General features: G+C 43.3%; 1 protein-coding gene across 1 annotated transcript in view; it reads right to left on the reverse strand.

Moving 5' to 3' along the window:
* LOC141134510 (uncharacterized) overlaps positions 1–14,845 on the reverse strand; it is a 216,727-nt gene that overhangs the window by 72,941 nt on the left and 128,941 nt on the right. Inside the window, exon 7 of the mRNA XM_073624024.1 lies at positions 1,254–1,383. Coding sequence (XP_073480125.1) covers positions 1,254–1,383 — 130 coding nt within the window. The remainder of the gene's footprint in view (positions 1–1,253; positions 1,384–14,845) is intronic.

Below are 14,845 nucleotides of genomic sequence, written 5' to 3' on the forward strand. Positions count from 1 at the left end.
AAAGTCCTTCAAGTGGTTGGTAAAGTCACATGTATTATTACTTTGATTCTCTCTGTTTTAGGTCCCTGTTCAGTACAGTATATGTGTGTGTGTTTTCCTAAAATTATAATGCTAAATACCTTTTTTGCAGAGCACTGCTTTCCTGTCATGTGACCTCCCTCCGCTTCTCTTCCTGAGTGAGTACAGTGGGAGGGGCTAAGATTCCCCCATGATGAATCCAAGCCAGCAGAGGGAGGTCACATGACAGCACAGCAGGGATCTGCAAAGAAGGTGTGCATTATAATTTTAGGAAAACACACATACTGTACTAAACAGGGACATAAAACAGAGAGGATCAAAGTAAATAATAGATGCTTCTTTACTTTACAAGCACTGGAGCAGCTGCGGGGAATAGAATTACACAGGGAGGAGAGGAGGGAGATCGGTTCTCACACAGGCTACGGAACTGACGGGGATGATGCATGACAGAGGCATGTAAACTGACCACGCTTTTAGAGATCAGCAGCCATGATAAAGATGGTCAGTTTACAGAGGGGAAGACAGGAACAGGCAGGAACAGCCCGGTAATGTAGAACATAGAAAGGGACAATTGACATGGCAAAAGCACTGTGCCTTGGGACAGGAGCATTTTTTTTCCTTTAAAGTGGAGGTCCGCTCAAAAAGATAAAATAAAAAAACAGCAGCTACACATACTGCAGCTGCTGGCTTTTAATAATAGGACATTTACCTGTCCTGGAGTCCAGCAATGTCGGCACCGCAGCTGATGTTTCCATCAGCTGTTGGGTGATGCCACCGCCATTGTGGGTAAAGGTACCTGGCAGTGTAGCCTTTCGGCTTCATGCCGGGAACCCTACTGCGCATGCGCGAGGCCCGCTCCTCTCTCCTACTGTCCCGGCAACAGGGGAAGGAGGAGGGAAGAGGAGGGAGCCCCAGCCGTGACGTCAATAGCCACGGCTGAGGCTCCCGGAAGTAGGAAAGGATACCTGTTAAAGACAGGTATCCTGTCCCCCCCCCCCCCCGAAATGTGCCAATTGTGGCATCAGAGGGGGGGAGGAATCAGATGAGCGGAAGTTCCACTTTTGGGTGGAACTCCGCTTTAAGCTTACAACAACCACTCTCAATGCACTATTTTCATGATTAAAATTACCAGAACTATGGCTGAGGTTAATGTTTAAAATTTTTCTGAAATTTTTATTTTCATAAGGCAGTCTATATATTGCATGTTAAATTGGCGTGCTCATATGCAAGTCTACCTTCTTGGCGGTGTCGTACAGTGCAGTTTGACTAATTCGTTTGACAGAGATCCTGTGTTTGCTCCTTGGATTGGTAAAACAGCAGCAAATTGGATAAAGCTGATGGCTGACAATGCTGGACTTTGTTTTGCTGGAATGAAAAGCATAAAGTTAACAATTCAAATACTAAATAAAGAAGCCACATTTTACTTTTGTACATCAGCAAATTATCTTCAATTCTAATGCCCATTTTATAGACATGTATGTTATAAATTAGCGTTGCACCAATACGGATACCGGTGCCCATACTAAGCATTTGCAGGAGTACTTGTACTCCTGCAAATGTTCCGATACCTTCAAGTCTGCAGACTCTAAGTGCCGGTTCACACATATGAGATGCGAGAACCCGTGTGATTCCAGTATGGGTTCCCGCAAACGAATGTCTCTCGCAGGCAGTTCACACTGCCCTATGCGAACCGCTGCAGGGGTCAATATAAAGTTAATGACAAGCCCAGATCTGTTCGCATATCACAGTGTGAACTGTCAAATCAGACAAGAATTGGATCGCATCAGTATGAACATCCATGCGATCCGATTCTGGTGCGAACAAAAGAAATGGTCCTAAACAATTCTGGTCTGAATGCGTTGCAAATTCAGCTATACAATGTGTATGGCTAAATTCGAATTTGCATCGCACAGACATCGCATGTGATTTGCACAGCAGTGCGGTGACATTGCATATGTGTGAACTGCCACTAAGACTAGGTTCACATATGTGCGGGCCCGGTTTCAGTGAGATTAGTAAAAAGAGTTCAGTGCAATTTTGTTGAGCACTTCAGGTGCGCTTCAGGTGCAAATTTTTAAAATGAATGACACTGGAAATCACACCTGAACCGGAGTGAAAATCGGCTGGTCCGCACATATATGAACCAGGTCTAAAGAAAGCCGGTTTGGTTCACATGCCATGCAAATTGGATGCAGTTTAAAATGCAGGCTAACCGCTGCCTTAACCACTTCAGCTACGGAAGATTTACTTCTTCTTCACCAGGCCAGTTTTTGCAATACGGTACTGCATTACTTTAACTGAAAATTGCGTAGTCGTGCAACACTGTACCCAAATAAAGTGTGAGTGAGCCGCCAGCAGTGCGCTTAACGCCTGCTACTCAAAAATGGCGGATCACACACACACATACATTGGTATTGGTACTCATAGTCTTAAAAAACTGGTATGGGTGCATCCCTGTTATAAATTCTTTCAGACAGTAGAAGATAAGGAAAAACACTCTCCTGCTCCTGTGGTAGGTGATAATTAGCTGGCTATGCTTTCTGACAGGGATGCCCGGTTAACAAATCTCGCTGGACAGAATTACAAATCCCATGGCAGATAACATTTATGTACCAAATAATAATTAAGCAATTCTTTTTTAAAATCAGTTATTTTTATTATGGAAAAAGTTACTACAATACAAATAAGTCCATCCAAAAGGCACAGTTAAGCAATTTTAGAAAATATCTGTAACAATGTCTCAGAATTTACAAAACACCATTCCAGTTAAAATACTACAACTGCATAGCCCATCAAAAGGAGAAAAAAAAAAAAAAAGCAGATTTTATGATAAACCCCCCCCCTAATCCAGAGCCCTCCCTCTTAACTAATTCCTGACCTCCCCATAGTACATTTACTGCTACAGGGTGGCCGCGCTGTGCAGAATTATGTATATCTATCTATCTATCTATCTATCTATCTATCTATCTATCTATCTATCTATCTATCTATCTATATATATATATATATGAGATTCTGTACTTACGGGTTTTGGGCACGAGTGCGGTGCCGGGGGCTCTATCCCGCTGTGATTTTACATAGCGGGAGCTGGTCAGTGGGTGCGGCAGACCCGATGTCTGCCAGCACCCACTGATCGTTTGGTAGACCTGGCAGAATGGCAGTCTGCCTATGTAAACAAGTATAGAAGGCATGGATCTTGTGTTTTTGTAAAGCAGGAACACTGATCCATGCCTTCCACTAGTAAAAGCTCCTCCCCCACTACACTGAAACATTAGCTAGGCACACAGTTCACCCGTTGTTTGCCCCTGATGTTAACCCCTTCCTTGCCAGTGTCATTAGTACAGTGACAGTGCATATTTTTAGCACTGATCACTGTATTATTGTCACTGGTCCACAAAAAAAGTGTCAAAAGTGTCAGGTGCCCAATTTGTCCTCCACAATATCTCAGTCCTGCTATAAATCGCTGCTCGCCACCATTACTAACAAAACATATCAATAAAAATAAATAAAAATATCCCCTAGTTTGTAGACCCTATAACTTTTGCGCAAACCAATCAATATATGCTTATTGGGATTTTTTTTTTTACCAAAAATATGTAGCAGAATACATATTGGCCTAAATTGATGAAGAAATTAAATTTTTTACATTTGTTATTGGATTTGTTTTTACCACTTCAATACAGGGCACTTATACCCCCTTCCTGCCCAGATCAATTTTTAGCTTTCAGCACTCTCACATTTTGAATGAGAATTACTCAGTCATGCAACACTGTACCCAAACAACATTTTTAGAGTTTTTTTTTTTCACATATTTAATCACCTCTAGGTTTTTTTTTTTTTTTTTTTTTGTGATATAAGTAAAAAAAGAGCAAAAATAAAAAATAAAAAAAATACGCTTTTTTAGTTTCTATTAAAAAAATAAGTATAAGTATAAAAATAAGTAATTTGTGTTCATAAATTTGGGCCAAAATTTATATCTATCTTTGGTAAAAATAACTCAAATTAGTGTATATTATTTGGTCTGTGTGAAAATGATAGTCTTCACGCTATGGTGCAAATCATTCAAAATTGATCACACCTGATGTACTGACTGCCTATCTCAGTTCTTGAGGCTGTGAAATGTCAGGACAGTACAAATACCCCCAAAATGACCCCTTTTTGGAAAGTAGACAATCCAAGGTATTTAGTAAGAGGCATGGTGAGTTTTTTGAAGTTGTATTTTTTCCCACAAATCTTGGGAAAATTAAGAAATTCATTTTTTATTTTTACACAGAATTGTCATAATAACAAGTTATTTCTCACACACGCATAAGCATACTTCCAATTACACCCCAAAATACATTCTGCTACTACTGAGCATACCATATATGTGAAACTTTTACACAGCCAGGCCACATAAAGACTCCCAACATGCAGGGAGCATCATCAGGCATTCTAGGAGCATAAATTACACATCTAAAATTTCATAACTACCTATCACACTTTTGAAGGTCCTGGAGCACTAGGACAATTGAAACACCCACAAAATGACCCAATTTTGAAAAGCAAACACCCCAACGTATATTCTATGAGGCATGGGCTGATGACAGGTACTTGGGTACTCTGATGAGTTGGAGACAGATACTTGGGATACTCTGATGGGCTGAAGACAGGCACTCGGGTACTCTGATGGGCTGGTGACAGGTACTCGAGGACTTTGATGGGCTGGTGACAGGTACTCGAGGACTTTGATGGGCTGGTGACAGGTACTCAGGTACTCTGATGAGCTGGTTATAGGTACTCAGGTACTCCAATGGGCTGGTGACAGGTACTCGGGTACTCTGATTGGCTGGTGACAGGTACTCAGGCACTATGATGGGCTGTGACAGGTACTCTGGGGCTGGTGACAGGTACTCTGATGCTGGTGACAGGTTCTCTTTATTTGGGGGGAGATCAGGCACTGTACTGTACTTTTTACTTCTAGATCTCCTCCTCACACACTGAGGAGGAGAACCCGGAAACGTCACTACAGCCGTTTGTTGAAATTTGTGAGAGGCTGTGATTGTACACAGCCAGTCATGTGGTAAAGAGCCAATTTTATTGGCTGTTTAACCCGATCGGGGATGGGATGTGTCCGAGGGACACGCCTCGTCCCTGATTGCGACGCTGCGTGCCCCTGGGGGCGTGCACGAGCTGCGATTACGAGCACAGCACATGTGACCAGCTGTGATTGGACACAGCTGGTCACGTGGTAATGAGCCAATTTCATTGGCTCTTTACTCTGATCGGGGATTGGCTGTGGTCACGCCTTATCCCCGATCGCCGCGCTGCAGGCCCCGGAGGGAGGAGATGTTCCTGCCGGTGTTATTTGTCTACGGCCCAGTATAGAAGTGGTTAAAGCGTTTGTTAACCCCAAAAAATTAAAAATGGATCGTGCTTCTTTAAAACGTGCTTGTCCTGTGTCGTTTGGCCCCCTGTAACTTTTGTAACCTAAAAAACCTGGCTGATCCTACCAGTTTCTCCCCACCCCTCTGTAAACTGACCACAGTGTATCATGGATTCTGAGACCAGACACCGTGGTCAGTTTATGCGCCTCTGTCATCAGCAGCCTGACATCTGCTCTCCTCTCTGCTCCTGTGTCCTCCTCCCCCCTCCCCTCTCTGACTGTGTGTGAACTGCCCCTTCCCCCTCCTGCTGCTCTCATAACACTAACCTGTATACACCATCAACACTGCCCCTTACTGCAGTTTCCCCCTCTGTGAATGATTTATAAATATGAATGCTGTAAATACCTAATTTAAGAGCCGAGATTACGACCAGCCATCTCTCTCCTCCTCCCCTCCTCCAGACTGACATCAGCAGGGGAATCTCAGCCCCACCCACTGCATCTCTCAGAGGAGAAAAGGAGAATGCTGGCCAGTCATGTGATCGCAATCTCGGCAGTTAAATGAGGTATTTGCAGCATTTATTTTTATAAATCACACACAGAGGGGGATATTACAACACGAGGCAGTGCTGATGGTGTATACAGGTTAGAGTGGCTTAACAACCACTTTAAAGCATAAAGTAAAACATTTTTGCAAAAGATCAATTTTTTTTTTTAACCAGTTGCCGACCGCCGCACTACGATGTACGTCGGCAGAATGGCACGGGCAGGCAAAAGGACTTACAGGTACGTTCTTGCCTGCCCGCGGGTGGGGGGTCCGCATTGTTTTATTATCACTACTGGACATTATTTTTTCATTATTTATTAATTTTTTAGTGGTATAGTATCTGAACGGATCAATATCTGATCCGATCAGATCTATACTAGCATCCCCAGCAGTTTAGGGTCCTCAAAAACACAGTGGTAGCGGGATCAGCCCAGATACCTACTTGCTCCTGCGTTTTGCCCCTCGGCCCAGCCCAGCCCACCCAAGTGCAGTATCGATTGATCACTGACACTTACAAAACACTAAGCACACATAACTGCAGCGTTCGCAGAGTCAGGCCTGATTCCTGCAATCGCTAACAATTTTTTGGTAGCGTTTTGATACAGTCGCTGATAGTCAGGAGCTTTTTTGCCTGTGAGTCTCACTAGCGTACCCCTAAATTTAGAGCCCAAAACGGCAAATCGAAGGTACACTAGTGAAGAGGCCTACACGTTTCTGAGCATGACAGATAGTGAAGAGGAAGTCACTCATCTGTCAGATTCAGGCTCAGAATACGATCCTGTAAAGGACAGCGGCTCCATGACAGATAGCTCTGACGACGGAGTTGTGGTCCCTGCTAAGGTCAGGCGTACCAGACCCCGAACTTCTTCTTCTGTCCTTGAAGTGCAAGAACCGCAGGTCCCTCATATGGAGCAGAGAAGTACTAGCGCCGCTATTCCTTCTGGTGAGCTGGCAAGCACCAGCGGCCTAGTACACCCTGGTCATACATCCAGCACTGCAGTATCACGTGGTGACGTGGTGAGTCCCATAAGTGCAGTTCAAGCTGGTGAGGTGGCAAGCACTACTATTGTCCCGCTGCCACCAAGAAGACAAACACAGGCCCATCGTGCCCATAGTGCCCTTCCTGCTGCATTCACCAATCCGAATTGGGAACCCACCACTTCTGCAGCACCCGTACTTCCCCCATTCACTGGCCAACCCGGAATTCAGGTGGAAACAGTTGATTTTACGCCACTGGATTTTTATTCACTGTTTTTCACCGAAGATCTCTATAGATCTATTGTGGACCAGAGCAATTTATACGCTGGTCAACACATCGCCGCTAATCCCCAGTCCTCCCTTGCCAGAGATTGGAGACCAATTACGGTCTCAGAATTTAAGATCTTTCTGGGCCTTTCCCTCAACATGGGCATAAATAAAAAGAGTGAGTTGCGGTCATATTGGTCCACTGACCCAATTTACCATATGCCCGTGTTCTCTGCTTCCATGGCCAGGGCACAATACGAGCAGATTTTGCGGTTCATGCACTTCAATGACAATGAACTCTGTCGTCCTCGTGGAGACCCTGAATACGATCGGCTCTACAAAATTCGGCCCCTCGTAAACCACTTCAACCAACGTTTTGCAGACTTGTTTACTCCCCATCAAGTTGTCTGCGTTGATGAGTCCCTGATTAAATTTTCTGGCCGCTTGTCATTCAAACAGTACCTTCCCAGCAAGCGTGCTAGATACGGGGTCAAGATGTATAAGCTCTGTGACAGGGCCACAGGCTATACATGTAGTTTAATGGTTTACGAGGGCAAAGATAGTCACGTAGAGCCGACAAACTGCCCTGACTACATTGGAAGCGCTGGCAAGATAGTGTGGGACTTGGTGTCACCCTTATTCGGAAAGGGGTACCATTTATATGTGGGCAATTATTACACGAGCGTGCCACTTTTTAGTCACCTTTTTGATCATCAAATTGGAGCATGTGGCACTGTGCGACCTAATCGCTGGGGCTTTCCCCAGCGGCTTGTAGATTCCTGTCTTAGGCTGGGGGAGAGAGCCTGCTTGCAGTGTAATAATTTGCTCGCTATGAAGTGGAGGGACAATAAGAATGTTTTCGTTCTTACCTCCCTTCATGCAGACACGTCGGTCCAAATTACTACGGCGACTGGTGTTGTGGAGAAACTCCTGTGTCCACGAATATAACCAAAATATGGGAGGGGTGGACCTCAACGACCAGTTGTTGGCGCTGTACCTAGTTGCCCGTAAGGCCAGACGCTGGTACAAAAAAGTGTCTGTATACTTATTTCAATTGGCTTTGCTGAACGCTCATGTGCTATACAGAGCTTCAGGACAGACTGGATCCTTCCTTAAATTCCAGGAAGAGATCGTCAGAGCCCTTCTGTATCCAGACGATGCTCCATATCACCTTCCCCAATCAGATGCACTAAGCCGGCTGCATGGGAGGCATTTTCCTTATGTTCTCCCGAGTACCCCTATCCAACGAGCCCCCCAAAGAAAATGTCGTGTCTGCAGAAAGCGCGGATATAGGCGTGACACCCGGTATTATTGTCCCTCCTGTCCTGGCAATCCTGGTCTTTGCACTGGTGAATGTTTTGAGCGCTACCATACACTAGTTGAGTTTTAGCGTAGGGTACAGCATTGCACAGACTAGGCACACTTTCACAGGGTCTCCCAAGATGCCATCGCATTTTGAGAGACCCAAACCTGGAACCGTTACAGTTTTAAATGTTACAGTTATAAAAAAAAATAAAAAAAAAAAGTAAAAAAAAAAAACACAAAAAAAATATAAAATAAAAAAAACAAAAATAGTTGTCGTTTTACGTTTTATTGTTCTCTCTCTCTCTCTATTTTCTCTCTATTGTTCTGCTCTTTTTTACTGTATTCTATTCTGCAATGTTTTATTGTTGTTATGTTTTATCACGATTGCTTTTCAGGTATGTAATTTTTTTATAGTTTACTGTTTTTTAACCATTTTTTTGGTTTCAGGTACGCCATTCAGCTGCAGCACGGATTTATTTATCTTGACAGCAACAGTGTTTGCTCCCATGATACATAAAGCCGTGACTCCAGTGCTGTCGGAGGTGATTTCACCACCACAGTTACATACTTCAGCATATATGCCGAAGCGTGGGGGCAGCAGTGGGTGGAGGAGCGATTTGCTCCTGCCTTTTGCGGGAGGATGCCCCCATGCTTCGGCATATATATATTTTAGGCACAGGTTGCGTTAAATGTTTTATTTTTTACTATTTTTTTTTTTGTATTTGCTTTGCAGGTATGGTAAGTATTACTGTTATACTGTAATGTTACTTTGTTTTTTTGTTAACCATCATTTGCTTAGCAGGTACGCCATTCAGTTGCAGCGCGGATTTATTTATCTTGACAGCAACAGCGTTTACTCCCGTACGCGGCTAGGCTCCCAAAATGTCCCACACATGTGGTATCCCCATACTCAGGAGAAGCAGCTAAATGTATTTTGGGGTGCAATTCCACATATGCCCATGGCCTGTGTGAGCAATATATCATTTAGTGACAACTTTTTGTAAATTTTTTTTTTTTTGTTGTCATTATACAATCACTTGGGACAAAAAAAATAAATATTCAATGGGCTCAACATGCCTCTCAGCAATTTCCTTGGGGTGTCTACTTTCCAAAATGGGGTCATTTGGGGGGGGGGGGTTGCACTGCCCTGCCATTTTAGCACCTCAAGAAATGACATAGGCAGTCATAAACTAAAAGCTGTGTAAATTCCAGAAAATGTACCCTAGTTTGTAGACGCTATAACTTTTGCGCAAACCAATAAATATACGCTTATTGACATTTTTTTTACCAAAGACATGTGGCCGAATACATTTTGGCCTAAATGTATGACTAAAATTGAGTTTATTGGATTTTTTTTATAACAAAGTAGAAAATATCATTTTTTTTCAAAATTTTCGGTCTTTTTCCATTTATAGCCCAAAAAATAAAAACCGCAGAGGTGATCAAATACCATCAAAAGAAAGCTCTATTTGTGGGAAAAAAAGGACACAAATTTCGTTTGGGTACAGCATTGCATGACCGCGCAATTAGCTAATGAGATAGCAAAAGAGGATGTATCAAACAGTTGTTCATAACACCATGCGTTCAAACTGGTACTGAAAAACACTTCAATATGTATCTATTATATAGAAAATCAAAAAAGTCCCAAACAGATGGTGGTGTTCATACACCACATAGAGGAAATGGAAAGAAGTAATGCACAATAATTGGATCCCCCATATGGAAGCAATGCCCCCAGATGACCCCAGATGAAGTCTGAGTAGACGAAACGCGTCGGGAGACTCCACTGCCTGCCATTTGTTTTACTATAAGCGCTCTTTTAACATGGAAAATGTAAGTGTTTTACTTTAATTAAATTTTATTTTATAAAAACGGTATTATACTATGTGGCCCCTTTTTTACCTTCTATGAGCTACTACGTAACTGGGCTATACACGGGAGATTTGTGCCGGGAGCCTTAGAAACAACATCTGGATTTCATATTGTTCCACTGAGAGACCCCATCTCATTGCCTGGTGGCAATACAAGCATTACTGACTCAGGGGACATATGTCTCTATGAGTCCAACGGTTCCGGTAAGCCTGCATTGCTTCCATATGGGGGATCCAATTATTGTGCATTACTTCTTTCCATTTCCTCTATGTGGTGTATGAAATGGGACTTTTTTGATTTTCTATATAATAGATACATATTGAAGTGTTTTTCAGTACCAGTTTAAACGCATGGTGTTATGAACAACTGTTTGATACATCCTCTTTTGCTATCTCATTAGCTTTTGTCATTCAAACTATTTCTACACTATATATACCTGCACTATTTACAAATTTCCTTTTTTTGTTGTGTGAGCTGCTATTACTGAGTAAGCGCGGTGTCTTTGGACATATTTTTTTATGACCGCGCAATTAGCAGTTAAAGCGACGCAGTGCCAAATTGTAAAAAGTGCTCTGGTCAGGGAGGGGGTAAATCCTTCTGGGGGCTGAAGTGGTTAAAGTTGTTGGTCGTTCTTTGTTTATAGTGCAAAAAAAAAACAAAAAACACAGAGGTGATCAGATACCACCAAAAGAAAGCTTTATTTGTTGGGGAAAAAAAAGGACATCAATTTTATTTGGGCACAGTGTCACACGACCACGCAGTTGTCAGTTAAAGTAAAGCAGTGCCGTATCGCAGGCAATGGCCTGGTCAGGAAGGGGGTAAACTTTCCGGAGGTGAAGTGGTTAAAGGAGAAGTGACTGACAGTCACCGCTTTTGGCTCAGTTAAGACCAAGACCTGAGCAATTAGTGGTCATGTGATCGCTTGGTTCCCAGTCTTATGCTGGCCATACAGTATATGAAAAATCGGCCGAAATTTGGTCATTTAGACAGTTCGTTCATTTTTCGGCCAGTTAATGGGCACAACTCGGTAATTGGTTGGGACGTTTTTGAGCCGAAAAAGCGAAGGACAAGTTTGGTCATTTTCTGCCGAGCGAACGATAAATTGAAAGGCTAATGTGTTTCCTGTCCAAACTGTTTGCACTAGGTATATGTGAAAAAAACAAACAAAAAACTGATTAATTTATGTCCATTGAACCTTTTATCGGTCATTACATGATGGCACTATCGTTTGCTCTCACAGCCGAATGTTTGTTTTTCGAAAATGGGTTTGAATGATTTTTCATATAGTGAATGGCCAGCATTAGAGCCTGCAGGGGACAGCTATAGTATCGGATTAATGCTGCTAAAAAATCCTTTAATTTGGTAAGTTCCAGTCTTCTGCCATTGGCGTTATTTAACCCACGTCCTCTGAACCCATGTTGTCATGCACATAATGTGGAGAGTAAATGGGAGTTTTGCTTTAAGAAACTAATGGCAGTAGAAGATTTAAGTTCCCTCAGATCTAGGATTATTTTTTTTTCTGGGGGGAATTAAAACAGAAAGACATTTCCAGGAGGCTTTTTAAAAATGAAGCCTCGTATTTTAAAATTCAATTTGTTTCAAATAACCCCAGGTGCACTGTTAATGGGAATCCACAAGAATTTACATGTCATTCACTAACTTATGAAACCTTTTCACAAACTGAATATTTTCTGATTTCAAGCATTCTTCTTGCTAAGAGTGTCACCTAAAAATGAGCAAAATTGCGTTTTTCATATTTATTATTTATCATAATAAAGAGAAGACTTATGCCCTGTACACACGGTCGGACTTTCCGATGGAAAATGTGTGATAGGACCTTGTTGTCGGAAAAAATTCCGACCATGTGTGGGCTCCATCAGACATTTTCCATCGGAATTTCCGACACACAAAGTTTGAGAGCAGACTTTAACATTTTCTGACAGAAAAATCCGTTGTTGGAATTTCCGATCGTGTGTACACAAATCCGACGCACAAAGTGCCACGCATGCTCAGAAAAAATTAAGAGATGAAAGCTATTGGCTACTGCCCCGTTTATAGCCCAGACGTACGTGTTTTACGTCACCGCGTTCAGAACGATCGGATTTTCCGACAACTTTGTGTGACCGTGTGTATGGAAGACAAGTTTGAGCCAACATCCGTCAGAAAAAAATCCATGGATTTTGTTGTCGGAATGTCCAATCAATGTCCGACCGTGTGTACAGGGCATAAGGGGTCTATGTAAAAAAATTTAAAAAAAAAATAGTTGGAAAAATTTTACTAGGATTTACAATTTCTAACTGTAATTTGCTGAATATGTTGATTTCCTATAATGACCAGATCCATCTAGTAGCCATGATTTTTCTGAATGAGGTATTTCAGGTTAAAAAAAAATGCAATGTAGCCACCAAATGGAGCTGACAATCATAGGAAATTTACATAATAAGCAAAATATGGTAAATTTGTGATGCCTGTGCAAATTCACATTGAATAACTAAAAAAAAAAAAAAAAAAAATCGAAGTTACTTACCGGTAACGTTTTTTCCAGGAGTCTTTCAGGACAGCACACTTGAGAGACCTCGGCTCCTCCCCTCTTAGGAAACACAGATTTTCTCTCCTCCTGGATAACTAGGGTGGTGTGGATTGCTCCCAAGAGCTCCTCCACCTCCTCCAAGGAGAGTTTATATCGGGAGGTTCTGGAGGACTCGCCATCCACCTTCTCTCCATCTGATTCGCTTGAGGAATGTGAGGATGCACCATCCGATTCATCCTCTAAAGCCTCTCTGGAAACCCCCGGTAACTCCTCACTGACTGAGGGACCTGAAGGACCAGGTGCGACATCTTGCTGTGCTGGCAGAGGGCCTGCTGGGGGCTGTATAGGCTGAAAATTTTCAAACAATGTTTTGAAAGATTGAAAAGTGCTGGACAGCTCTTTAACAGAAGCTGCCAGGTCAGAGCTCTGTTCCATAGAGTGTTCCTTAACTAAGTCTTCAATGCATTTTTTGCACAAGACCTTCCCCCAGGACTCTCCCAAAGTACTTCTACATGATGGGCACTTTCTTTTGGACACATGTAAGGGCTTGGTGTTTTCCGCAGGTTTGTCCTGTAATGACAAAAACAGGCGCCGGCATCAGCAACAGTCTTTTAAAAACAAAGAACCAAGTGACCAACACCAGGAGTGCACCCCCCCAGGACCAACCATCACCAGGGTCCCAGAAGTGCCTCTCCTCCCCTCTGACCACTAAGAGGGGGGGTTTATCCCATGGAGCTAAGTGGGAATAAGGTAAGGGAACACCACCCCAGGGTTCCACTTACCTTAGTGTGGCTGGTGCTGGCGTCACCCGGCACAGAACGGGAACCAATCCATTTCTGACATCCCTCTGGCCAGGGGAGTGGTCTGCCTCAGAATGCTCCTCTGTCTGACACTTCAGCTTTAATGGAGCCCGCACCAGCCCTTGCGCCGTTCGTTCATCCGTCCCGCGGCCGGAACCGGAAGCCGCGGTCCGAACGGAAGTGCCCTTCCCGTCGGAAATCACGTCGCCCGTCATCCGACTCAGCGTTTGCTCCATGCTGACTCTCAAGATGAGGGGAATCTGGACACCTTCGTATCGCCTTCCCCAGGCAGCGGAAAAAACGAACTCCCAGGCCTTCGCATTCTCCAAGGGAGGACAGGGAGCGCAATGCCACAGCAGGTAACCAGACTCCCCATCCGAACTGCTGTGAATGAGAGACCTCTGTCTCTCCTTTCTAACGATCGTACCGTACTCAGCCTCCCCAGCTGATATGGTCCAGGTTCCTAGTGATGTCTCCCTTCTGGAGGAAACACCAAAACTGACAGGCTAAAGGGAAGGGGCGACTTAAAAGTCTGGTGGAGGCGGTGTTTCCTAAGAGGGGAGGAGCCGAGGTCTCTCAAGTGTGCTGTCCTGAAAGACGAAAGTGTGCTGTCCTGAAAGACATTTGTAATTGCTCTTTTCAAACTGCTGCTCCCCTGCTATACAATGTTATGGATGGGGTTAGTGAGTTATTGTTTACCATATTTAAACCTGTCTGTACTGTGCTGGCAGATCTCGTTATCAGGTGTAAACTAGATTTGAACACTTGTCCTAACAAAGGGTTGAAGATCTCAAGGCTTGGATTCTGCATTGCATTCTAAAGCAGTATTAAACCCCAAACCAAAAATGTAATATATTGCAGCTTACCAATTCTTTGATATGGTGGCTGCATTCGTTTTTAGTCTTTTCCCCCTCTGTTTTCATCTGTTGATCTGGCCAGCAGCATACCTCCTGTATGACAGTGCCTCCATTCTGGATGAATGAGCACAGGGGGCACCTTTGGACAGCACCATTGTCAGTTTTGGGGGGGGGTGTACTAGCGGATTTAAATACATTAACAATTTGAAGCCAAACTCCAGCTTATACTTTATAAGCAATTCCATCAAACAGTTTCTTTTGGGAGAAAGGTTTTATATAAATAAAAACTGATCATTGTAAGCGCCC

This window comes from Aquarana catesbeiana, linkage group LG03, assembly GCF_042186555.1.
Source record: "Aquarana catesbeiana isolate 2022-GZ linkage group LG03, ASM4218655v1, whole genome shotgun sequence".
In the NCBI taxonomy this organism is placed as follows: Eukaryota; Metazoa; Chordata; class Amphibia; order Anura; family Ranidae; genus Aquarana; species Aquarana catesbeiana.